This window comes from Heptranchias perlo, chromosome 28, assembly GCF_035084215.1.
Source record: "Heptranchias perlo isolate sHepPer1 chromosome 28, sHepPer1.hap1, whole genome shotgun sequence".
Taxonomy (NCBI): domain Eukaryota; kingdom Metazoa; phylum Chordata; class Chondrichthyes; order Hexanchiformes; family Hexanchidae; genus Heptranchias; species Heptranchias perlo.
The window spans coordinates 35634341-35659406 of NC_090352.1; the positions used below are offsets into that span (position 1 = coordinate 35634341).

Sequence of the window (25066 nt, forward strand, 5' to 3'; positions counted from 1 at the left end):
CTCAAAGCAGAAGATTGTAGGTTTGTATCCCACTCCAGCACCTAACTTAGGCAGACACTTCAGTGCAGTACTGAGGGAGTGCTGCACTGTCAGAGAGGTCATCTTTTGGGTGACAGGCCCTGTCTGCCCTTTCAGGTGGGTATAAAAGATGGTACTATTTGAAGAAGAACAGGGGAGTTCTCCCAGTAACCTGAGCATTATTCACCATCAACAAAAACCTCAAAGCAGAATATCTGGTCATTTATCTCATTGCTGTTTGTAGAACCTTGTTGTGTGCAAATTGGCTGTTGCGTTTGCCCACAAAACAACGACTGCACAGTCAGCCTAGATCACATGTTCAGGTCCTGCAGTGGGACTTCAACCCACAATCTTCAATCTTCTGACTCAGAGGAAAGCGTGCTACCAATGGGCTGAGACTTGCTTATTTAATTACTTAATACAAAGAAAACATCTTCTTCATCTGTCACATAGCGGAAGCGTAGACCAATGCCGGGAATGCAGTTTATCTGCTCAAAAAATAATTATTCAGCCGTGAGCTGAGGATGTGAAATGCTCTATATTATGGACTAACCCCAACGGGGCTGAAGAAATAAACAGTAAGACTACTAGCAAGAGACCAGTAGTGGTAGGACAGGAGTGATCTGAACATGTGGTCACTGCACTATACTCCCACATCTGGGAAATGAAGCAGGCTGTTTAGAAAACTGTTGCGTGCTTACGTGCATTCCAGTTGGTTTGTTGACCTACCAGTTGGTGAAACCACCATCTCCACATCCTGCTTGAAAAGGACAGCTTCCATGACCTTGTGCATAACTGGTCATCAATACCACAAAGCTTCTATTTAAAAGAAAGCAATCACACAAGGAGAGAGAAACTTTACCCCATAAATTTAAGAAATTAGATCAGTGACACACTTCATATACATTCATGATTAGTAGCAACTGCTTATTTTAACAATTTCTGCAGCCTCTAGCAAATTTGGTTGATGTTATTGAAATTTACTTCTCCATTATACTGTTACATGCAAGGACAGGAAACATCACTGTTCAAGCACACAAAGCCGTTTGTGTTGCTCTTCTTGGGATCTGCACAGTATAAATTATTCAGTGACGTTCAATTATTCAAAAAAAATGCTATTAGTTAGTGCTTTTAGAAGGCCAAATGCTTCCTTACTTAGGCCTGATCCAATTATTATTTGTAATTGAAAACCAGTCTCTTTTGAAACAATGCAGCAAGATAATGCTACAAAAGAAAAAAGAAAAACTAGTTTCTTTTGCTGACATATATTCACAGCATTTTTACTCTTTCGTAGCATGAAGGCAGAGTAACAGCATTTGCTCCAGGACTATGGATTCCCAACTTGACAAAAGGTTTCAATTATTAATTTAGAAGACACCCTGCCTTGCCCCCTAAAAGCACTTCCATTATTTATTTTTTACATTACTGTAGTGCTGTTTACTCCTGACTTGCAGCCGAGAGCACCAAACACAAACTGATCAGTTCCACACAGATTACAGTAGCAAATATAAGGCATAGAGCAGGGAGGTTATACCAGAACTGTACAAAACACTAGTTAGGCCACAGCTAGAGTACTGCGTACAGTTCTGGTCTCCACATTACAGGAAAGATGTGATTGCATTGGAGAGGGCACAGAGGAGATTTACGAGGATGTTGTCAGGACTGGGGAATTTTAAGCTATGGAGGAAAGATTAGATAGGCTGGGTTTTTTTTTTCCTTTGGAACAAAGGAAGCTGAGGGGAGATTTAATTGAGGTATACAAAATTATAAAAGGGCCTAGATAGAGTGGATAGGAAAGGACCTATTTCCCTTAGCAGAGAGGTCAATAACCAGGGGGCATAGATTTAAAGTAATTGGTAGAAGGATTAGAAGGGCGTTGAGGAGAAATTTTTTCACACAGAGGGTGGTGGGGGTCTGGAACTCACTGCCTGAAAAGGGTAGCAGAAACAGAAACCCTCCGCATTTAAAAAGTACTTGGATATGCACTTGAATTGCTGCAACCTACAAGGCTAAGGACCAAGAGCTGGAAAGTGGAATTAGGCTGGATAGCTTTTTTGGCAGGCACAGACATGATGGGCCGAATGGCCTCCTCCTATGCCATAAATTTCAATGATTCAAATACCCATTCCTTCTAGTATTACTGCCTCCCATGAACCAGTTCAGCAGGTTTGTGCCATGACATACGAGTGCCTCGTGACTCGAGCACATATTGGATCATGACTCAAGTACGAGACACATACTGGGGCAGCTCAGCATCCGTTCCTAGACTGTGCCCTTTTTTAAAAAAATGGATAAGGATCTAATAATTTGATCCTGTTCTTTTGCTCTCCAATGGGCCCATTACAGGAAGCCTATTTGGAAAACAACAACAGACGGACACAATACCAGGTCTCAGGTTTCCAGGTTGCCCTCCATTAAAGAACAGGCATAGTGTAGCATTTGGTGCCGCTCTCCCAAACTCCCTGACACTACTCCTACATTTTTGGGGTTGACTAACAATTTGGAATAATTCAACCACGAGTATAGAAGTTGAAACTACTCTGCACATTCCTAAGGTAGCAATGTTCTTCAAACATTCATACCAGTGTTTCAAAGACCAAGGTGTCAGCTACGGCTCAGTGGGTAGAGCCTCAGAGTCAGAAGGTCATGAGTTCAAGCTCCACTCCAGATACTTGAGCTTGAGCATATAATCTAGGCCAGCATTTAAAGACAGTACTGAGAGAGAGTGCTGCACTGTTTGAGGTGCCGTCTTTCAGATGAGATGTTAAACCAAGGTCCCACTGCACTCTCAGGTGCACATGAAAGATCTTATGGCGCTATCTGAAGGAGAAGGGGAATTCTCCCCGGTGTCCTGGCCAATATCATCACAAACAGATTATCTGGTCATTATCACATTGCTGTTTGTTGAGACCTTGCTGTGCACAAGTTAGCTGCTACATTTCCCTATGTTACAACAGTGACTACACTTCAAAAAGCACTTCATTGGCAGTAAAGCACTTTGGGACGTCTTGAGGTTGTGAAAGAAATGTATAGATATAAAAAAAAGGTATATAAATGTAAGTTCTTTATTTATGTCCAGTTTTTGGGACTCTCAACAGCAAAGAACTGGGAATTTTTCATTTATCACCAGGAAGCTCCCAAGTTCAACTTCCAATGTGTGCTGAGGTAGCCAATTTCAGCTGTGCTTATTAAAGGGGCATTATAGGTCCTCGAGACTGAGGAAGGGAGGATCACAGGATAGCATGGGTGCGGCTGTCAGATGATAACAGGACTGGACTCAGGTGTGACTTCCCTAGTGAGTGAATTGCCTGCAAGCAACACCTGTTTAGAGTCACATGAAAAATGCTCATTTGGACAAACTACCAGAGCACAGCTGGCACCAATGAACTGTACTTAGTGGGAAAGTCTTAAGTGCGGCTTAGCCTTTTTCCATCATAGGACCATCACAGAGAAGTCAGATCTCGCCTTTACCCAACTCCCAAATGAGCAGAAACCCTGGATGATGCTTTCCCTTTCCGGTGATGCTGCAGCCAAATATGGCACCTATACAATCACCAGACAGAGGCACGAGCGCTCAGCAAAGACCAGGGATCAAACCAGAGACCTTCAGGGCACATTTACTCTCTGATTACTGGTAAGGATGGAAGTACTGGCAACTTTTAAAGATTGCACTTGGCAATTGGTTTTAGAAATGACTGTGCAACTCAGAGTTGCACATCTTCCCTCATTCTCCTACCACCACCAGAAAAACGTACGCATTTTCATCAGCTCTTGCACGACTCTGTTGATGTGAATACTGAAGTTTTCCAGTCAGCGATGGGCTGTAAGTCAGACTGCTGCAATTCCCAAACACTGAAACCCTATAAGCAATATTGCACTACTCACAGCTATCTACAAAGCAGAGGCAATATCGATAGGGTCCCAGTACCTGAGCATCAAAACTACTGTCACTTCGTAAAAACACATCCTGATTGGAACGTTCTTAAAAAAAAAAAAGGTGCTTGTGAAACTGAGACAGGTCTCAAAAAGAACCAATTCATGCTTGAGGATTATGTTGCAACCCATCAATCCAAGAGAATGACTGCATGACATGTTTGTACATTATGAATGAGCCATTTCTATTTACAAGGACTTGAAACAGAATTTTCTTACACGCTCACAAAGACAATGAAGGGAGTATATTTGGTTAGACATCTTTTGTAATGAAAATTTACAATATTGGTACTGCACAGGATACCACTAATCCAATCGTTTTTAGAACGAAGTGCAGTCACCAGGCACACTTAATAAAGGAAAGTTCTTACCCAAAATCCCAAGTGTTGGGAAGAAAAATATCCGTATCCTTGTCTGTGGTCACCCCTTATCATTTTTTAACATTTCAAAAATGTTAAAGGCTGCAGAGGAGACAACTTTCACAGCGATCTCAGTCTTGTGACAATATGAAGTTCCATTCCAGTGACATGTTTGGGGGCTTCTGCATAACATTCCTAATGGATCACTGGGTGAATTCTACATAAAAATCTTTGATCCCAGACTGTCTACATTATCACTTTTTGTGTTTTAAAAGAGCAATGAGCAACCAAGAGACATCAATAAGTGTAGATATCTCTTTTATAAGATTTAGGATTATGCAACCTCAGTAGAATATATCTCCCTCTTAATCTCTTGAATGTGCTCTATTTAGTTAAGTCATGATGAGCATTCTACTTAAAAGAGGCTTAAGCCCCAGAATACTGGAATTATGCTAATAACTTTTACAACTGCTGCTCTACCAAAGCCAAAGTTAAGGTCCCCTGGGGCCATCTCCCTCTCAAACAGATATACCGCTTTGGATATTGTTGGGGGGAGATGGCTTATCAGGGGAAAGCAGCAAGAGCCAAGTTCGTGGCACCACGGGTGGCTCTGCTGCACAGGAGGGGAGGAATAAGAGTGGCAGGGCTATATTGATAGGGGATTCAATAAAAGGGGAACAGTTAGGCGTTTCTGCGGCCGCAAACGTGACTCCAGGATGATATGTTGCCTCCCTGGTGCTAGGGTCAAGGATGTCACGGAGCGGCTGCAGGGCATTCTGGAGGGGGAGGGTGAACAGCCAGTAGTCGTGGTCCATATCGGTACCAACGACATATGTAAAGGGATGAGGTCCTGCAAGGTGAACTTAAGGAGTTAGGAGATAAATTAAAAAGCAGGACCTCAAAAGGTAGTGATCTCAGGATTAATACCAGTGCAACGTGCTAGTGAGTATAGGAACAGGAGAATAGACCGGATGAATGCGTGGCTGCAGGGATGGTGTAGGAGGGAGGGATTTAGATTCCTGGGACATTGGGACCGGTTCTGGGGAAGGTGTGACCTGTACAAGAGGACTGGGTTACACCCGAGCAGGACCGGGACCGATGTCCTTGTGGGGGTGTTTGCTAGTGCTGTTGGGGATGGTTTAAACTAGAATGGCAGGGGGATTGGAACCTGAGCAGGGAGACAGAGGAGGGGGAAAACAAGGATAGCAACAAAAGACAGAAAGGGAAGAAGCAATAGTGCAAGGCAGAGAAAACAAGGGCAAAAAACAAATAGGGCCATAGTACAAAATAAAACTAAGATGACTAGCAATCTTAAAAAAGACAAGTCTAAAGGAATTGCGTCTTAATATGCGGAGCATTCGCAATAAGGTAGATGAATTAACAGCGCAGATATATATTAACTGTTATGATACAGTTGCGATTACGGAGACATGGCTGCAGGGTGACCAAGGATGGGAACTGAACATCCAGGGGTATTCAATATTTACGAAGGACAGGCAAAAAGGGAAAGGAGGTGGAGTAGCGGTTTGTAAAGGAGGAAATCAATGCAATAGTGAGGAAGGATATTGGCTCCGAAAATCACGATGTGGAATCTGTATAGGTAGAGCTAAGAAACACCATGGGGCAGAAAACGTTGGTGGGGGTTGTCTATAGGCCCCCAAACAGTAGTGGAGATGAAGGGGAGGGCATTAAACAGGAAGTTAGAGACACATGCAAGAAGGGTACAACTATAATCATGGATGACTTTAATCTACACATAGATTGGTCAAACCAAATTAGCAATAATACTGTGGGGGAGGAATTCCTGGAGTGTGTACGTGATGGTTTTCTAGACCAAGACGTTGAGGAACCAACTAGAGAACAGGCGATCCTAGACTGGGTATTGTGCAATGAGAAAGGATTAATTAACAATCTTGTTGTGCGGGGTCCCTTAGGGAAGAGCGACCATAACATGATAGAATTTCTCATTAAAATGGAGAGTGAAGTAGTTGAATCCGAAGCTAGGGTCCTGAATCTAAATAAAGGAAATTACGAAAGTATGAGGTGAGAGTTGGCTGTGATAGATTGGGGAACTTTACTAAAAGGGATGATGGTGGATAGACAATGGCTAATATTTAAAGAACGTGTGCAGGAATTACAACAATTATTCATTCCTGTCTGGCGTAAAAATAAAACAGGAAAGGTGGCTCAACCATGGCTTACAAAAGAATGTAGGGATAGCATTAGATCCAAAGAGGAGACATATAAAATTGCCAGAAAAAGCGGCAAGCCTGAGGATTGGGAGCAGTTCAGAATTAAGCAAAGGAGGACAAAGAGATTGATTAAGAGGGGAAAAATAGAGTGAGATTAAACTAGCAGGGAACATAAAAACTGACTGTAAAAGCTTCTATTAATATGTCGAGAAAAAGATTAGTAAAGACAAATGTAGGTCCCTTACAGTCAGAAATGGGGGAAATTATAATGGGGAACAAAGAAATGGCAGAACAATTAAACACATACTTTGGTTCTGTCTTCACAAAGGAGGACACAAATAACTTCCCAGAAATGTTAGGGAACCAAGGGTCTAGTGAGAAGGAGGAACTGAAGGAAACCAGTATTAGTAAAAAAAAGTGCTAGAGAAATTAATGGGGCTAAAGGCTGACAAATCCCCAGGGCCTAATAATCTACATCCCAGAGTACTAAAGGAAATGGACTCTGGAACAGATTGGATGGTGGCAAATGTAACCTCACTATTTAAAAAAGGAGGGAGAGAAAAAACAGGGAATTACAGACCAGTTAGCCTAACATCAGTAGTGGGGAAAATGCTAGAGTCTATTATAAAAGATGTGATAACAGAACACTTGGAAGGCATTAACGGGATTGGACAAAGTCAGCATGGGTTTATGAAAGGGAAATCATGCTTAACAAATCTACTGGAGATTTTTTGAGGCAGTAACTAGTAGAATAGATAGGAGAGAACCAGTGGATGTGGTGTACTTGGATTTTCAGAACGTTTTTGATAAGGTCCCATACAAGAGGTTAGTGTGCAAAATTAAAGCACATGGGTTGGGGGGGGGGGGGTGGGATATACTGGCATGGATTGAGAATTGGTTGACAGACAGGAAACAGAGAGTAAGCGGATCTTTTTCCAGGTGGCAGGCAGTGACTAGTGGGGTACCGCAGGGATCAATGCTTGGACCCCAGCTATTCACAATATATATCAATGATTTGGATGAGGGAACTAAATGTAACATTTCCAAGTTTGCACACGACACAAAGCTGGGATGGAATGTGAGCTGTGAGGTGGATGCAAAGAGGCTCCGATGTGATTTAGACATGTTGGGTGAGTAGGCAAGAACATGGCAGATGCAGTATAACGTGGATAAACGTGAGGTTATCCACTTTGGTTGTAAAAACAGAAAGACAGATTATTATCTGAATGGAGATAGATTGGGAAAAGGAGGTGCAACGAGACCTGGGTGTCCTTGTACACCAGTCGTTGAATGCAAGCACTCAGGTGAAGCAAGCAGTTAGGAAGATGAATGCTACGTTGGCCTTCATTGCAAGAGGGTTTGAGTACAGGAGCAGGGATGTCTTACTGCAGTTATACAGGGCCTTGGTGAGATCACATCTGGAGTATTGTGTGCAGTTTTGGTCTCCTTATCTGAGGAAGGATGTCTTTGCCACGGAGGGAGTGCAACGAAGGCTTACCAGACTGATTCCTGGGATGGCAGGACTGACGTATGAGGAGAGATTGGGTCGACCAGGCCTGTATTCACTAGAGTTTAGAAGAATGAGAGGTGATCTCATCGAAACATATAAAATTCTAACAGGACTAGACGCAGGGAGGATGTTCCCGATGGCTGGGGAGTCCAGAACCAGGGGTCACAGTCTCAGGATATGGGGTATGCCATTTCGAACAGATGAGGAGAAATTTCTTCACTCAGAGGGTGGTGAACCTGTGGAATTCTCTACCACAGAAGGCAGTGGAGGCCAAGTCATTAGATGTATTCAAGAAGGAGATAGATATATTTCTTAATGCTAAAGGGATCAAGGGATATGGGGAAAAAGCAGGAACAGGGTACTGAGTTAGACGATCAGCCATGATCATTTTGAATGGCCTACTCTTGCTCCTATTTTCTATGTTTCTGTTAGGTCAGTTACGTAGATGTGATGTGCTATGTGACTGGAGAAATGTGCATTATTTAAAACTGTAAGGGGGCCAGCCTCATCAGTTCCTTGTAGGCACATGCTGATGCCAAAAAACCTGCCCCAATTGGTGCTGTAGGAAACTAGACAAGAAAGATAAAGCTTTACTCTAAGCCTCACATTACATCTTAACTGGGTGCACTCAATACAGACAACTGCTGGCCAAAATGGTAAAGTGCTCCATTTCCCAATATTAACATCCCTAATCTTGATGAGCACAAAAAGAGTACTTGGGACTGTTAAAAGAGTACTCCACAGCTCAGTTTAAGGTTCTCAAGCAGGCGTGAGAGATTTGAGGAATGCATCTTACTGGAACACATGGAGGAGGGAGGAAAGAGAGTATATCAAGCTGCAGCAAGCTTATCTGGAAACGATCCAGGAGTTTACTTAAAAGATCTGTCTAAACAGTGCCACTGATCGCACAAACTGATAACCAAAAAACTAATTATATATAACCTTTCATAACCTCACAACATCTCAAAGCGCTTGACAGCCAATGAAGTACTTTTTTGAAGTGCAGACACTGTTGTAATGTAGGAAACCAGTGATTTCAAAATATTTGGTATAGGTGGATTCAATTTTTTTTTCTTTAATATTCTGAATAGTGCTTGAATTTGGTAATCACAGTTGGAATATTGCTCAAATGGGTTATTTTCACTTTGACTTTAACTTGCTAAATTTTGCATCTACCATTTCTCCCCTCATACAAATTAACTCCAAATGAACGCTTGTGTCTGTCACAATCAAATCAGCATGAACATGCAGGGCACAGAGTAAAACCCACAAAATTGCTCGCAAGCTTATTCCAACAAAAATATGGGCCTGTATTACCACTGCTGACTCAATTAGCATTCAGCCTCATTGAAAGGGGATGGAGGGGGGCAAAAAAAAAAATCATAACAAAAGCTGACATTGACACGGCATAGTTAAGATCATCAGGGTACAAACAGCTTTCTAAACCGTGGGTAGGCAATACCGCCACTTGTATGGTCACTACAAGGGAAATGTCGGTCAGAAACATGCAGATCACAAATCACTGGCAAAAAGAGCCACAATATTGTGGTCTTCTATTTACTTCCTTTGTTAGGGACTGACAGGGGAGACAGCAATATTACTTGTGCATGTACCCGCCCCCACACACACACACACGCCTACCCGCATGCACTTTATTGGCCAGGACACCAAGAGAACCCCCCGCTCTTCTAATAGTGCAATGCGATCTTTTACGCCCACCTGAGGGGGCAGACGGGGCCTCGGTTTAATGTCTCATTCAAAAGACTGCACCTCCAATAGTGCAGTACTCCCTCAGTACTACACTGGGAATGTCAGCCTGGATTATGTGCTCAAATCTCTGGAGTGGGGCTTTAACCCACAACCTTCTGACTCAGAGGAGAGAGAGTGATAAAAAATTGAAACACACAACGAAAGACATACTTTCTCTGCAGGGTACAAATTGCACTTCTGCAACTGGTTTAAAAAGCCAAATCAAGTCAAGCTCCATCTTTTCACGATTGACGGAACACATCATCAGTACCATAAACTCATCCATACAGAGAAGAAAATGAATGGCTAGGCAGCTGACCAGAGTACTGTCCCTAGGTCTCTTTGTTAGAGTATAGAAATCGAACAGTTAATGCTTGAAGATGACCCACCAACCTATGCCATTTTGCAATAGCATTGGACTGCTCTCATTTCACAGCGAAGTGCAACATCAAAAAGGAGAGGAAAGGGAGATAAGGATAGCAATTAAGCTAAAACATCCACACCAGCTGAAGGCAACATCTATAACAAATCTCACACACGCCCCTTACTAATATTAATAAAAAACCAACACAAAAGGAGGATTAGCAATACATTTTCAGATTCACAATTGACCAGTGTACTTATTCGTTGAAATGACATTTTACTTTAATCCAGGACTGTATCTCAATTTAAGACCTGTAAATCTGGATATGGACAGTACAACAGAGATAACCAGTCTGATCCTATTTATTCAATACCTGTATGTTTCCCTGAGTCAACGCCATCTAACAAGATTGAGCTCTAAATTTCTCCTGCCAGGTGAGGAAATGCTTCAAAAAAAAATCAAAATTTTAAGTTGTTAGAAGCAATTCAATTTCTATACCAGAGACTCAAAAGACATGGAAGTTTCGAACTTAAAGCTGATCATCTTGCGGGTGGAAAAATTAAGAGCTCCCCATAGCTTAAAAACAAAAATTTATTTCGCAGTTAAAGTTTATTTACAAGAAAACGGATGAACATTTCCTCTCACGTGCCACAAAAGGGTCACAATTAAAAAGCTCTGCCAATCAATGAATTTCCTATCCGATTTACATTTACAGCAGCATACATGTAAAAAGCACACAGCTAAACTGCAGGGAACTGAAATGCTAGTGGCGTAGGGCAGGCAGGCGACACACCATTCTGATAAAGGAATTACAGCTGAATATTCTGGTCAACAAGGCAGAGAGTCAAAGCACCACCACAGACCGTTGCCACAATTTGAAAGTGCTCTGAACTAGTGGCTGAATTGACAGAGCATAATTCATTGTCCAGCAGATTCTTCACCCTAATGAACAGGCACACCAGCAGTTTCACAGCTGTAAAGAACATCCATCAAACAACAACCTGCTACGTTTAAGCAGAGAAATCCGTTAGCCTATGCCAGTCTTAAATTATATACAGTAAAGTCTTCATCCTTAAACCAAAGCATTCTATGGGCAGATGGTACCAACTATATTAACATTTTCTTTCAAGAATGACAAATTAAAAATGTATGGGGTTTGTTGCAGAATGACAAATCAAGGTAACCTAGAGAGAGAAAAAAGACAAAAAAAAAGCAACACACATACACCTGTTTTAAATGTCCTTTATGTGCAGGCCACTTCACTGAAGTGTATAATTGCAATGATTTTCTCTGAAGTGTACATTGCCATGATTTTTTTTAAAAATCTATACCTCTTAAAAAGGAAAACAGTGAACTAATTGACTACCAAAGATTCACTACTAGAATGTCTCTGTACAACAAAGCCATCAGATTGTATTTTTATTGCAGCTATACCCAGTGAATCTAGGTTGCAGCAACAGACACCAACATGATGGTGCAGTGAACGAGTGTACAGGAAACATGCATGACATTTAGTATTTTAGCTCAAACTGCCTTATGAAGTCCGTGTGTTACAGGATATCTAACTGCAATAGCAGACTGCTGCTGATGTGCCACACCTTGAAATGTTACATTTTAGTTTTTGGATAATACAATCACACATCTTCAAGCTTCCAATATTAACCACAGCTACGCAGTGAGGTACAGAGAAAACAACAGAATTATTTTTCAAAAACGCAAATAAAGGGACATCGAGAGAATGCCAGTCGGTAGATGCAGGCAGAGAATTTTTTTGACCCAAAAAGAATTTGAACAAAAATAGGACGACTGAAAATAAGCCTAAATAATCTCAGGGAGAAAAGGTGCAGAGTGCAACATTTACGTCAACTAATATATGCACAAGAGTACAGGGCCGAACAGTATACTGTGTATACAGAGTGCAAAATGCCACAATATGTACATTAACATTGTATCTATTAAAATGACTCCGCATACATTTAACAGAACCAGCTTCCATGGAAATTGAGATAAAATTTTACCTCCAAGAATAATGCAGTGATATTAGGTGTAACGGATACATGACTTAAAAGCTCCTCTCCCATAATTTTATCCACTGGAATAGACAAGGTTAAGAGGGGAAATTGAATAGAAGTGGTCAAATTATGAAAGGGTTTGACACAGTAAACAGTGAAAGATTATTGACACTGGACAGTGAATCAGTAACAAGGGAACATAAACTGAGGATATTAGAACAGCCATTAGTGCACAGCATTTAATATGATACATATCTAGATAACTGGTGCAGGACAAGGTCAGAAAGGTTATGAAGAATTTTACTCATTTAGAGTAGCAGCAGTAGTCTGGTCTTGTTTATCATTACCTAGTAACATAACCATCAGAAGATTATTGAGCCCCAGCAGCAGGATACAAGTTACTTTTAGATTGTTCAAGCTTAAAATGGAAACGATTTACGTAAACATCACAGTAGCTTCGTTGAGAGACTGGCCTGACTCCTTGCTCTCTACAATACTGCTTATATAACTTGCACAATTTTCTTTGTCTTTTCACAGCAGTGAGCCTGCCAGTTAAAGAAAGTCCAATGTATTTTTTCCACACATACAACTTTCTCTTCTAACGTGCGGTTTGGTCTGTTCCCGTGATGCCCTCTTAGATCAGTATGTGGACGGCTTGCTCCTTCTGTTATCTGTTTTTGGATATAATCCAGCTTCCCTCTTCCAATATGGAACACTTTTGCCACGGCAGACCTGCAAACCTGACGCTTCCCACAACCTACAAAGTTACAAAGTAATGAAACGAAAGCTTTCGATGTTTCAGCACCCAACTATGCGATGGTTGTTTTGGGATGAAAGGTTCCATATTACTGAAACATGGCTTAAAAAGGCAGGAATGGCAGCTCAACATTCCTGTTTACTGGGTTTTCAGATGAGATAGAGAGGGGGATAAAAAAAGGGGGAGGATCGCAATATTGGTTTAAGAAACAATTACAGCTGTGAGGAGGGATAATATGTTAGAAGGATCATCGAATGAGGTCATATGGGTTGAACTGAAGATCAAAAAAGGGGCAATCACAATGGGGGTCTATAGTACACTCCCAGCAGTCAGAGAGAGATACAAGAGCAAATATGTAGGCAAATTTCTGAGAAATGCAGTAAAAGTAGGGGATTCCAACTACCCTAATATTAACAGGGATAGAATCAGTGTAAAAGGTATAGAGGGTGCAGAATTCTTAAAATGCATTCAGGAGAACTTTTTTAAGCCAGTACATAGCAAGCCCAATAATAGAGGGAGCAGTCCTGAACTTAGTTTTAGGGAATGAAGCTGGGCAAGTGGAAGGGGTATCAGTGGGAGAGCATTTTGGTGGTAATTACACAAATTGGGGTTGTATTCTCTAGAGTTTCAAAGGTTATGGGGTGATCTGATCGAAGTTTATAAGATATTAAGGGGAACAGATAGGGTGGAGAGAGAGAAACTATTTCCGCTGGTTGGGGATTTTAGGAGTAGGGGGCACAGTCTAAAAATTAGAGCCAGACCTTTCAGGAGTGAGATTAGAAAACATTTCTACACACAAAGGGTTGTAGAAGTTTGGAACTCTCTTCCACAAACGGCAATTGATACTAGCTCAATTGCTAAATTTAAATCTGAGATAGATAGCTTTTTGGCAACCAAAGGTATTAAGGGATATGGGCCAAAGGCAGGTATATGGAGTTAGATCACAGATCAGCCATGATCTTATCAAATGGCGGAGCAGGCACGAGGGGCTGAATGGCCTACTCCTGTTCCTATATTCCTAGTGATCATAATTCAATTAAATTTAGTGTAGTTACGGAAAAGGATAAAGATAGAACAGGAGTAAATGTTCTCAATTGGGGAAAGGCCAATTTTACTAAGTTGAGATGTGATTTAGCAAAAGTGGACTGGAAACAGCTACTTTTAGGTAAAGAGTAGCATATTCTTTGGATTGGTGTCCATCAAGTAAAACTGCAAAAATACCCGTTCCCTCTCCTCATGGGAAACTAGCTAACTACATTTGAGATGGCATTTCTCGGAACATAGATTTCTACTTTTCATCGGATTTGTTGCAAGCTTTATCTGTCCTTTGTAGTTTGTGTATTCCCGCCCCTTCTCTCTGGCATCTCGCTCCTTCTCCCTTTGCCTACCAATTTTTTCTTTCTTCCAGGCTTTTTTTCCCTGCACCACTGGTTTCCCCATTTCATCTTGTTTCTTTCCCAGACCCTCTGTTTGACCCTCTGTAAGACTAGCCACTGGATTCTCATTAGCTGCTGGATCCTGTCAAGTTACGACTGAATAGCAATAATGGACTTCATATACTTGCAATACCCCAATATGAAAAGTGCCAATGTGATTACTGAAGCTAATTTTAACTATGATTTCAAGCACTGTCATTACCGAGGAACATACATCCGGTTGACTTTAAGACTTTTACCCCAAACAGCATTCTTTGGCGATCAAAGAAATGCAATGGATGGATTTCCAGATTTTAAGGATGTAATCAGTGGAAACAATTTTGCAAGCACAACAGCTCAACTTTCCGCTAGAAATCACACTATCCTTTTTTTTTAACATGGAAACAGGCCCTTCGGCCCAACATGACCACGTCGCCCAGTTTATACCACTAAGCTAGTCCCAATTGCCTGCACTTTGCCCATATCCCTCTATACCCATCTTACCCATGTAACTGTCCAAATGCTTTTTAAAAGACAAAATTGTATCCGCCTCTACTACTGCCTCTGGCAGCTCGTTCCAGACACTCACCACCCTTTGAGTGAAAAAATTGCCCCTCTGGACCCTTTTGTATCTCTCCCCTCTCACCTTAAATCTATGCCCCCTCGTTATAGACTCCCCTACCTTTGGGAAAAGATTTTGACTATCTACCTCATCTATGCCCCTCATTATTTTATAGACTTCTATAAGATCACCCCATAACCTCCTACTCTCCAGGGAAAAAAGTCTCAGTCTATCCAACCTCTCCCTATAAGTCAAACCATCAAGTCCCGGTACCATCCTAGTAAATCTTTTCTGCACTCTTTCTAGTTTAATAATATCCTTTCTATAATAGGGTGACCAGAACTGTACACAGTATTCCAAGTGTGGCCTAACTAATGTCTTGTACAACTTCAACAAGACATCCCAACTCCTGTATTCAATGTTCTGACCAATGAAACCAAGCATGCCTGATGTCTTCTTCACCACCCTATCCACCTGTGACTCCACTTTCAAGGAGCTATGTACCTGTACTCCTAGATCTCGTTGTTCTATAACTCTCCCCAACGCCCTACCATTAACGGAGTAGGTCCTGGCCCGATTCGATCTACCAAAATGCATCACCTCACATTTATCTAAATTAAACTCCATCTGCCATTCATCGGCCCACTGGCCCAATTTATCGAGATCCCGTTGCAATCCTAGGTAACCTTCTTCACTGTCCACAATGCCACCAATCTTGGTGTCATCTGCAAACTAAATAATACTCATCAATTTTTTAAAAAAAACTGACCAGTGTAAAAAAAATCCCACAATTATATTGCAGAAAGCTACTGAACCCTTTTTTTCCCCCCAGGACTGCAAGTGCCATGTGGACCTTGACAACAACAGATTTTATTAAAGCAAAAGAACCTGTTATTACTCAAAGTTGTGGCGTTCCAACAATTAGAGTTGGAAGTACACCCAGAACTGTCCTATACCACCTCTCAACGAATACAGATAGTGACCTTTCAATTCCAGTCAAAGCAAACATGTCACACACATATTCTACTTTAATAGATGTACAAATTAACAAAGAACCTCTGCCTCCATGGTCATGTTAAGCTTAGAAAATCATAGGAAAAACCTTGAATGCACAGTAAAGATGACTATCCTATCACTATTCAACACAGTGCAACATACTGTAATGTTGTCAATGATTTATTTAGCATACTTGTCTCGTGCATTTTTCCTTATAGTATTCATACCAATGTGCTACAGGAAAAATGCACTCAAAAGCCAATAGGCTTTAACCTGCTTCTTGCATAATATTCTTAATGCATCACATCATACTGCTATAACCATTTCCACAACCAGTTTTTCACTTAACTATTCCAAGTACTCGGCCCAGATTTTGCAAGACAATATCTAAAATAGTACTGCTGGTGCTTTTCACATGCCTACTATTACATTTTAGCAAAATACTAGCGACAGCACTTGGTGCTAAACTACCACAGTTAATGTTGAATGGGTGTTTTAACATTATAAAGTTGATTTACATAAATACACAGAACTTCTATTAGTACATTGCCCATGGTGTTGCTAGTGACCATTGACTAATTCAGGTTTTCTACACACGCACACAGAGTTGGGAGACTTCAAAAACACTCCACAGTCCCACCCGACAACTGCAACCTCATCATTACAGACAACCGCTTACGTACATTCTAAACATTTACATAGGGAATTTCAATTTTAAATGTGGACATAAAACTGAGACCAAAAATCATGGCAACAGGAAGTGCACATGTACACCAGATTTTTAACATACAGAAGATACTGGTGCTCTTTGTTTTGAAAAAAGGCAAGAGTTGGATCACCACGACAATCAGCTCACTTTCGATGACATTCTTCCAGGCCAACCTAGTGTGCAAGATCTTACCAATAGATATTGGACCAAGTACAGTCTTCAGTCTGTTATTCAGACTATTCTTGCTTTTGGAAAGTAATTACTTTCGACCCTTAGTTTTATTCATACCTCCCCATATCCTCATACATCAGTTCTTAAAGATGGAATTTCACATCCTCTGCCAATGGTGATCTGAGCTACGTTCAGATGCTTTGACAATACTATTGCACTGCTAGCTGTGAAACACAGTAGTGCAATAAAGTCAGAGCGTCTGTCAGCAGCAAGTCCGGAAAAACTTTGTAGAACTTTTCAAATCTCTCTCCCCTCCCCCCCGAAATGAGTTGTGTGTACTCAATTCCCAAGAATAAAATCCACATGTTCCAATAAGTCCAATGGAATTAACCTGCAACAAAGCAACCATAATCTTAAAATACCAGCCATTTCCTATGTATATTAGCATCCTCAAAAACTTTGTTCAAACAATTTCTAAAATAGAAATCACATTCAGGAGTGATTTCTTTGGTGTTTGAAACACAATCAAATTCATTCAGATCTGAACATTCTTTCTAAAGTTATGATAAGTTTGTATTTAGTTTATTAAAAAAATGTGATTGGGGGGTGCAAAACAGAGAATTAGAATCTCACTCAACCAGGTTATCACTAACAGCTTAACTTGTTGAGAGGTTTGAAAATAGCTGGTTATCTGATAGTTAAGACTTCTATAAAGAATCTAATTAAACACTCTAGTCTAAAAAGGGAGGTTTCTGCTGTCAAGTTAAGATGCTACATCATATGACTAGTCTTAAATTATGTACCACATGGCTAAAACAGAAATTTAAATTTATGAATTAGATTATCCATCAAGTAATTGAGGGCATGTTACCTTCTGTCACCTCCTCCCACGTAACAAATTTCTATCCTTGGCTTCTCTTCCTCCCGCCTGCGTCCAGAAGGGACAACAAACGAGAGATAAAGACTGGCAACATACTTCCAGGCCTCTGCCAATGGCAATCTCAGCTGGCAGCTAAATGCACAAGAGGCCTGGTGGAGATTTCCCCACCTCACATCTACTTGGCATGTTATTGCAGAAGCAAAATGTATGCCCGAACACCATCTTTACTCCATGGCAGCTTCCACTGGTGTTCCAATATGGGTTCACCCAAACGTAATTCCTTTTATATGCTATAACAGTTGAGTTCTACTTCCTCAAAGTAATAAAAAAAGTTGGGCCTGCCCTTACTGCCTGCTTACTTAGTTTTGTTCTATTAAACTGTATTTATATGTACTAAATTTTGCAGCATTATATAATTACTCCTTTACATATGCTACAAGTAAAGCAAAACTGCAAGCTTTCCTCCTTTAGTGACGATGTGATAGAGAACATCCTGCTCCTGGCAGGCAATCCCACATCCAGAAACCAGCTGGACAATGTTACACACATATCCAACCCACCAATGAATGGTGCACTTGTTGAAACATCAGCCAAAGAAGGGACTCACACTATTCAAATTAGACAACCTGTCAACAGAATATGGTCAGGGGCAGCACTTATGCTTTCATACATTTTGTAAAATTATATCGTTACAAAGCATGATAATTATTGGATAATCTTTGAATCAACCGCTAGGTTCCTTTAAAACGCACAAAGCCGCTTCCCCCAAATGGCTTAGTGAGTTTATGCAGTGCATAGGAACGTTTCCAGGTTTGATATCTAGTCTGTGTGGAGATAGCTGATCTCAGCTGCGGCCACAGCGAGAAGCTATGGATGGTCCCAGCATCCCCAAGCTAGGAATGGGGAAAATCAGCCAGAATTTCAATTCCTGGCCACTATTCTGCGACCCAGCATGTAAGGACATTGGGGGAGGAAAGATCAGGCTTCATTATCTTGCCTCCCTGAGGTGAATAGCTTACCATCACAGACGGTCAAGGTGTACGCACTAACAATGGCTACTTGGGTGCGGAACCAGAGAGCACCTATACAAGCATACCGTACCTCAGCAAGACACAACAGTAGAAAATAAAATGGGGGTTGGGGCGGAGAGATACAGATACAAGAGTGTAGTACTGTCATTCACGTGGATGCGAAGTGACAGCACAACTCGGAAGTTAGCTCAGTTTTGATTTCCCTTTCCAACGGATGCAGTATAGCGCCAGTCCAGTGTGAAGTTATATTTTAAGACTGCCCCCTTGGGAACCTCATATTGGTAGAAAAAAAGCTGCCCACTACCCAACATTAAAATTATTTGCCAGGGAAGCAAAGCACCCTCACTTCTTTAGTGCCAATCTCAATGCAACCCACTGTAAGGCCCAGCAGTATAACTCAGGTCTGCCTCACTGAAGGTTGCATTTGACAGATACCAGTCAAGACTATATCAGTACTGTAAGTGCAGACTAAAAAAAGTTACTAAAGAAAACCTTTGGGGTAAACTTGCTTAATATCTGTAGAATCACTTTGCACCACTGCTAAAGTTTGTAATGTAAACCCAGGGTGTCTCACTCTGGTCTGGTCAGGCCCAAACTCTGGATTTATAGCACAAAACTTCAGCATGGTTGTGAAATCACTTTGCACAAATGCTGCTATTGTAGTGTAAAGGCTCCGTTTAGATTCCTTATTAAAACTGTTATGTTCCAAAATGCATACTTTCAAATCATGTCAAATTTCTATTAATTTTCCTGATGGAGCAATGGATTGATTTTCTGACTGATTTAAATATTTGTTCTAATGGATGATTCCAAAGAAATTAATTCTGATATTGAAATTTCGTAAATGTAGATTCATGATTTTGAATTTACAGCACCAGATTTTCTATATCTTTCCCCAAACCGCCTCACAAAGAGCCAGTTGCCAATATTCATCAGCCCCAACTTACCCACTTAGTCCTTTTTGGAGGGAAAAAAACCAAAAGAACTGCAGACCCTACCTGCAACATTGATCTGGTCGCCGGCCAATGCCCTTTTAATATTGCACTGCTTTTTTTCTGTTATCACTAGTAGTACAACATAAAAGGGGCACTGGACGATCGGACAAAGGGCATAGAGTTCGATGATGGAAATTCTCTCAGTCATCACAAACATCAAAGCTGGAAAATCAATGAAGTTTAATTTGGTACAACCTTCAATTATCCAGGAGTGGAAAAAATAAGGCAAAACCTTAATGCTATATTCCTGTGTCCGTCAGCCACTGCAGAACACAATAGAACGATACAGCATAGGAGGCAATTTGTGTTTTTTTAAAAACACACACACTTGGTCAATAAGATTTTAGAAAACAGTGAATCAAAAAACTGACTAGAGCCTAACCTAGGAATACCAGAAGAGAAACTAGAGACACATTAAGATCACTACACACCAAAAATACTGTTATAGACTAAATATGTTTAGTAACTTTAATACACAGTTTTAAAAACATTTTTTCTTCCCTTCTCAAGGCATCAACGTCGTACAGGTTTATGGTTTCATAGACAATGGGCACCTCGGGTGTCTGACCCAAGCTGCCTAATATTCACGTGAGCCTCAGCGGCAAGTGTCAGCAGGTTACATGACCATAAGGAGGCCAATCCCACCCTCATCCGACACCCACATTCCCAGCAGGGGTCACCGGAGAAGGAACACTGGCTGCTCTTCCCCTCCCTGGCCTAGAGTTCCTGAACCTAACTGCAGCACCCTCTACTGCTGCCCCAGCTGAAATCAGCTAACTAAGCACAGACCAGGGATCGAACAGACCAGGAAAATCCCATGTATGTCTCAGCTGTTCACTCGATAGACTTGCTGAGTCATCAGTGGAGCCTACGATTAAATAAAGACAAACATTTGGACACCTGGACAAATAGAGATATACGACTGTGATTTAGTTATAAACAAGAGGGACACAAGCATTTGTACATTAAGAATTTTTGGAGATCATACATTTGCAATCAATTAATGCATTTTTGAAGGAAACATATGTTCAACCCTCTCTTATGTAAACTACAACATCTGGGAGGAAGGAGGGAAAAACAAAGTGAGTACGGCACACCCGTATATAGATGGATAGTGGGGCCTCTTTACTCCAGAAAGGTGTTCTGTAGATTCATACTTTTAATCTGTTTATTGATAAGTGTTCCACTCAGAACATTGCCTCTGAAAGTCAGGTGTGTTCTTGAGTACCAGTTAAGGAAGTTTAAACAAACATCCTTTATGCATGGAGCATGTGATGGCATATGTTTCAACATTGGCAGCAAGGTTTAATCAGTGACATAACCCAGTGATCGGACACTGATGATCTATCATATGCTCACGTCACAATTCCTAATGAAAGAAATATCAATAACTTGTTAAATTGCAGCACTGTCTATTTACTGTCTTCAGAATTCTGAAGAACAGCTAAAGGTTACTGAAGTATATCGCAAAGCTTTAATTTTCAATCAGACATGAAATTTCTCAGCCTTTCATAGAATCATAGAAAGTTACGGCACAGGAGGCCATTCGGCCCATCATGTCCGTGCCTGCCGAGAAAGTGCTAGCCAGCTTAATCCCACTTTCCAGCACTTGGTCCGTAGCCCTGTAAGTTACAGCACTTCACGTGCACATCCAAGTACTTTTTAAAATAAGCTTAGGGTTTCTGCCTCAACCACCCTTTCAGGCAGGGAGTTCACCCTCTGGGTGAAAAAATTTTTCCTCAGCTCCTGTCTAATCCTTCTACCAATTACTATGCCCCATCTGCTAAGGGAAATAGGTCCTGTCATAATTTTATATACCTCAATTAAATCTCCCCTCAGCCTCCTCTGTTCCAAAGAAAACAACCCAATCTTTTCTCATAGCTAAAATTCTCCAGCCCTGACAACATCCTTGTAAATCTTCTCTGTACCCTCTCTAGTGCAATCACATCTTTCCTGTAATGTGGTGACCAGAACTGTATGCAGTACTGAAGCTGTGGCCGAACCAATGTTTTATACAGTTCTAGCATAACCTCCCTGCTCTTATATTCTATGCCTCGGCTAATAAAGGAAAGTATCCCATATGCCTTCTTAACCATCTTATCTACCTGTCCTGCTACCTTCAGGGATCTGTGGACATGCACTCCAAGGTCTCTTTATTCCTCTACACCTCAGTATCCTCCCATTTATTGTGCATTCCCTTGTCTTGTTTTCCCTCCCCAAACACATTACCTCACATTACTCTGGACTGAATTCCATTTACCACTTTTCTGCCCATCTGACCAGTCCATTGATATCTTCCTGCAGTCTACAACTTTCCTCCTCGGTAACTAACGACACAGTCAATTTTTGTATCATCTGCAAACTTCTTGATCAAGCCCAAATCATTAATATATAATCACAAAAAGCAAGGGATCTAGTACTGAGTCTTGCGGGACCCCACTGGAAATAGGCTGCAAATCACAAATACACCTGTCAACCATTACCCTTTGCTTCCTACCGCTGAGCCAGTTTTGGATCCAACTAGCCACTTTCCCTTGGATCCCATGGGCTTTTACTTTTTTGACTAGTCTGCCATGTGGGACCTTGTCAAAAGCCTTACTAAAATCCACATACACTACATCAAACGCGTTACTCTCATCGACCCTCCTTTCTAAAATGGAACTTTATGCTGTCCCTCAGAAATCAATTCCAATAATTTGCCCACCACCAAAGTTGGACTGACTGGCCTATAATTACTTGGTCTATCTCTTTCTCCCTTTTTAAACAATGGTTCAACGTTAGCAGTCCTCCAATCTTCCGGCACCATGCCTGTATCCAGGGAGGATTGGAAAATGATGGTCAGAGCCTCCGTTATTTCCTCCCTTGCTTCTCTTAACAGCCTGGAATACATTTCATCTGGGCCTGACGATTTATCTACTTTCAAAGATGCTAAACCCCTTAATATTTCCCCTCTCACTAGGTTTATCCCATCCAATATTTCACACTCCTCCTCCTCCTCAACTATAACCTCCGCATCAACCCCCCTCTTTTGTGAAGACACATGCAAAGTATTCATTAAGAACCATACCCACATCTTTCACCTCCACACATCAACCCAAAAGTCAATGCTATGAAAAGAACAAAATTCCCAACATTAGGTCCAGTGTACAATTTTCTCCCAGAACAGTACCAATTTATTGTTGGCTTTTCAGTACCACATAAACTGGCAAAAGCAATCAAAAACCCAAGGAAAAAAACAGTTGTGTGAACTCAAAACAGATTTAACAAGATAAACAGGAAAAGGTTGCCCCGCTTTGAAATGAATGACACAATGTACAGCACAGAAACAAGCTATTCGGCCCAACAGGTCTATGCTCTAAATGTGCCTCCTCCCTCCCTACTTCATCTAACCCTATCAGCATATCCTTCTAGTCCTTTCTCCCTCATGTTTATCTAGCTTCCCTTTAAATGCATCTATGCTAGTCGCCTCAACAACCCTTATGATAGCAAGTTCCACATTCTAACCACGCTGGGTAAAGGAGTTTCTCCTGAATTCCCTATTGGATTTATTAGTGACTAGCTTATATTTATGGCTCCTAGTTCGCCTCCACAAGTGGAAACATCTTCTCTACGTCTACCCTATCAAACCCTTTCATAACCTTAAAGGCCTCTATCAGGTCACCCCTCAGTCTTCTCTTTTCTAGAGAAAAGTGCCTGCTCAGTCTTTCCTGATAGGTATAACCTCTCAGTTCTGGCATCATCCTAGTAAATCTTTTTTGCAGCTTCTCCAGTGCCGCTATATCCTTTTTATAATATGGAGACCAGAGTCTTGAGCTGCTGCAACAAGAATTAAGAGTATTAGTTTCCCACCCTGATCTGCATGGTTTCTTTTTTTTTTCTTTCAAACAAACAGTAATCTCACCTCAAGTAACTACAGTTGAATTATGAATCATCAACTACTCATTCATGCTGTGCACCAACACCTAGGGCTCTCCCCACACATAAATCAAGCAGTGGGCTTTACCTATTTAGACAATGAATACCACTGAGCATTCCCATTTGAAACTGGAGTGTTAGAGGGCATTTTAAAAACACTGGATCTTCTCTTGGGTCCCAACATCTATAAACTGTAGTAATGGGTGTGCATTTTCAAACAAGATTTTCTCAAATATAAATCAGGACTGTCACTGTAACAACAATGAACTATTTTTACAGCCATTTCTCACTGCAGTTTCCATTTATTTAATTCATTAAAATACTAAGAAAAGAAGGCAGATTTTTACAATGTAATGTCATAATAGCCAGAGATTACTTGTAACATTTTGTCACTGAATGGTTAAAATAAAAAAAGTGTAATTCAGTCACAGGCAGACAAATTAAATTTGAACTTTGCTCTTCATCCAATACTTTTTCCCCCACTGAAACTCATGCTCAAAAGAGAAAGAAACCTTCAAAAATGCGACATTTGAATACTGAAAATCCCAATTTCCAGCAAAGTTTGATGAAAGCCACTTACAGCGTTTCTGAGGCGGCATTTCAGTCTTTTACAAATGCATTTTCAAAAGGGTACCGTTCTGCTGACAGCAGGTGATTTAGGTTTGTGTTGGTGTTACTTCAAGCGATACACAAGAGTTTGTAGATAAATTCACCATCTAACAAAAATAAGGCAAGAGGTGGAGATCAGGAGGTTAAAAAAAAACACTTCCCAGTCATCCAGAAAGGGAGGAGAATTCAAAAACAAACACACACATCCTTACACATACATGCAGCATTCCTTCCACACCCCAAGCATATAACCCCAGCTGGACATTGTTAACCCAAAATGCACCATGCACTTATTTACAGCCATTTTCAACCTAGAAATTAGAGTACTGTAGTAAGTTACATTCATTTTTGGAACACTTCATTAAGAACCACCACCATGCAAGAACTTCAAAGGGTAGCAAAATACCTCCGAAAACATACCTAAATTAAGAACATTTTTCTAGCAGCATTCTAGTGCTATTTACTATCGAACACCGTTTCTCAAGTAGTGTTTGTATTAAATCTAGTCTTTTTTCACTTTCACACTTTGGTTTCAAGAGTACTAATAAAACTACAGACCTCATAACTTCATTCGCAATTGCCAAATAAGCCTCAAAAATCCCAGTTTTAACTCTACCCTAGACTGCTGTTGAACAGGGTATATGAAATGTACCACTCTCATATGCAGAAGTAATTTGGTCACAAATGAAAATGTTTTCGACATGCATCATGATCATACATTGTCTGTGTGCCTGGATAGAACATTTTGAGTAGCTCAAGCAAGAAAAACGAATGTTAGTAGTGTCTAAAATGGTTTATGAACGCTTGAGCGTCTGCCTTGCATAGCAGGAACATCCCCTCCCCCCAAACTCTTGCTGAAGGTATTTTCTTTTGTTAAGTTGAAGAGCGC

At 40.9% G+C, this 25066-nt stretch overlaps 1 protein-coding gene across 2 annotated transcripts in view; it reads right to left on the bottom strand.

The window, feature by feature from the left end:
• ska2 (spindle and kinetochore associated complex subunit 2) overlaps positions 1 to 25066 on the bottom strand; it is a 40932-nt gene that overhangs the window by 14795 nt on the left and 1071 nt on the right. The window contains exons 2-3 of one of the 2 annotated variants that reach the window (XM_068008472.1): positions 24149 to 24284; positions 748 to 837 (exon numbers count right to left, since the gene is read on the bottom strand). The exons of the other annotated variant lie outside the window; for it this stretch is intronic. Of the exons in view, the coding sequence (XP_067864573.1) occupies positions 748 to 774 (27 nt within the window). The 5' untranslated portion in view covers positions 775 to 837; positions 24149 to 24284. The remainder of the gene's footprint in view (positions 1 to 747; positions 838 to 24148; positions 24285 to 25066) is intronic. 2 annotated transcript variants of the gene reach the window in all.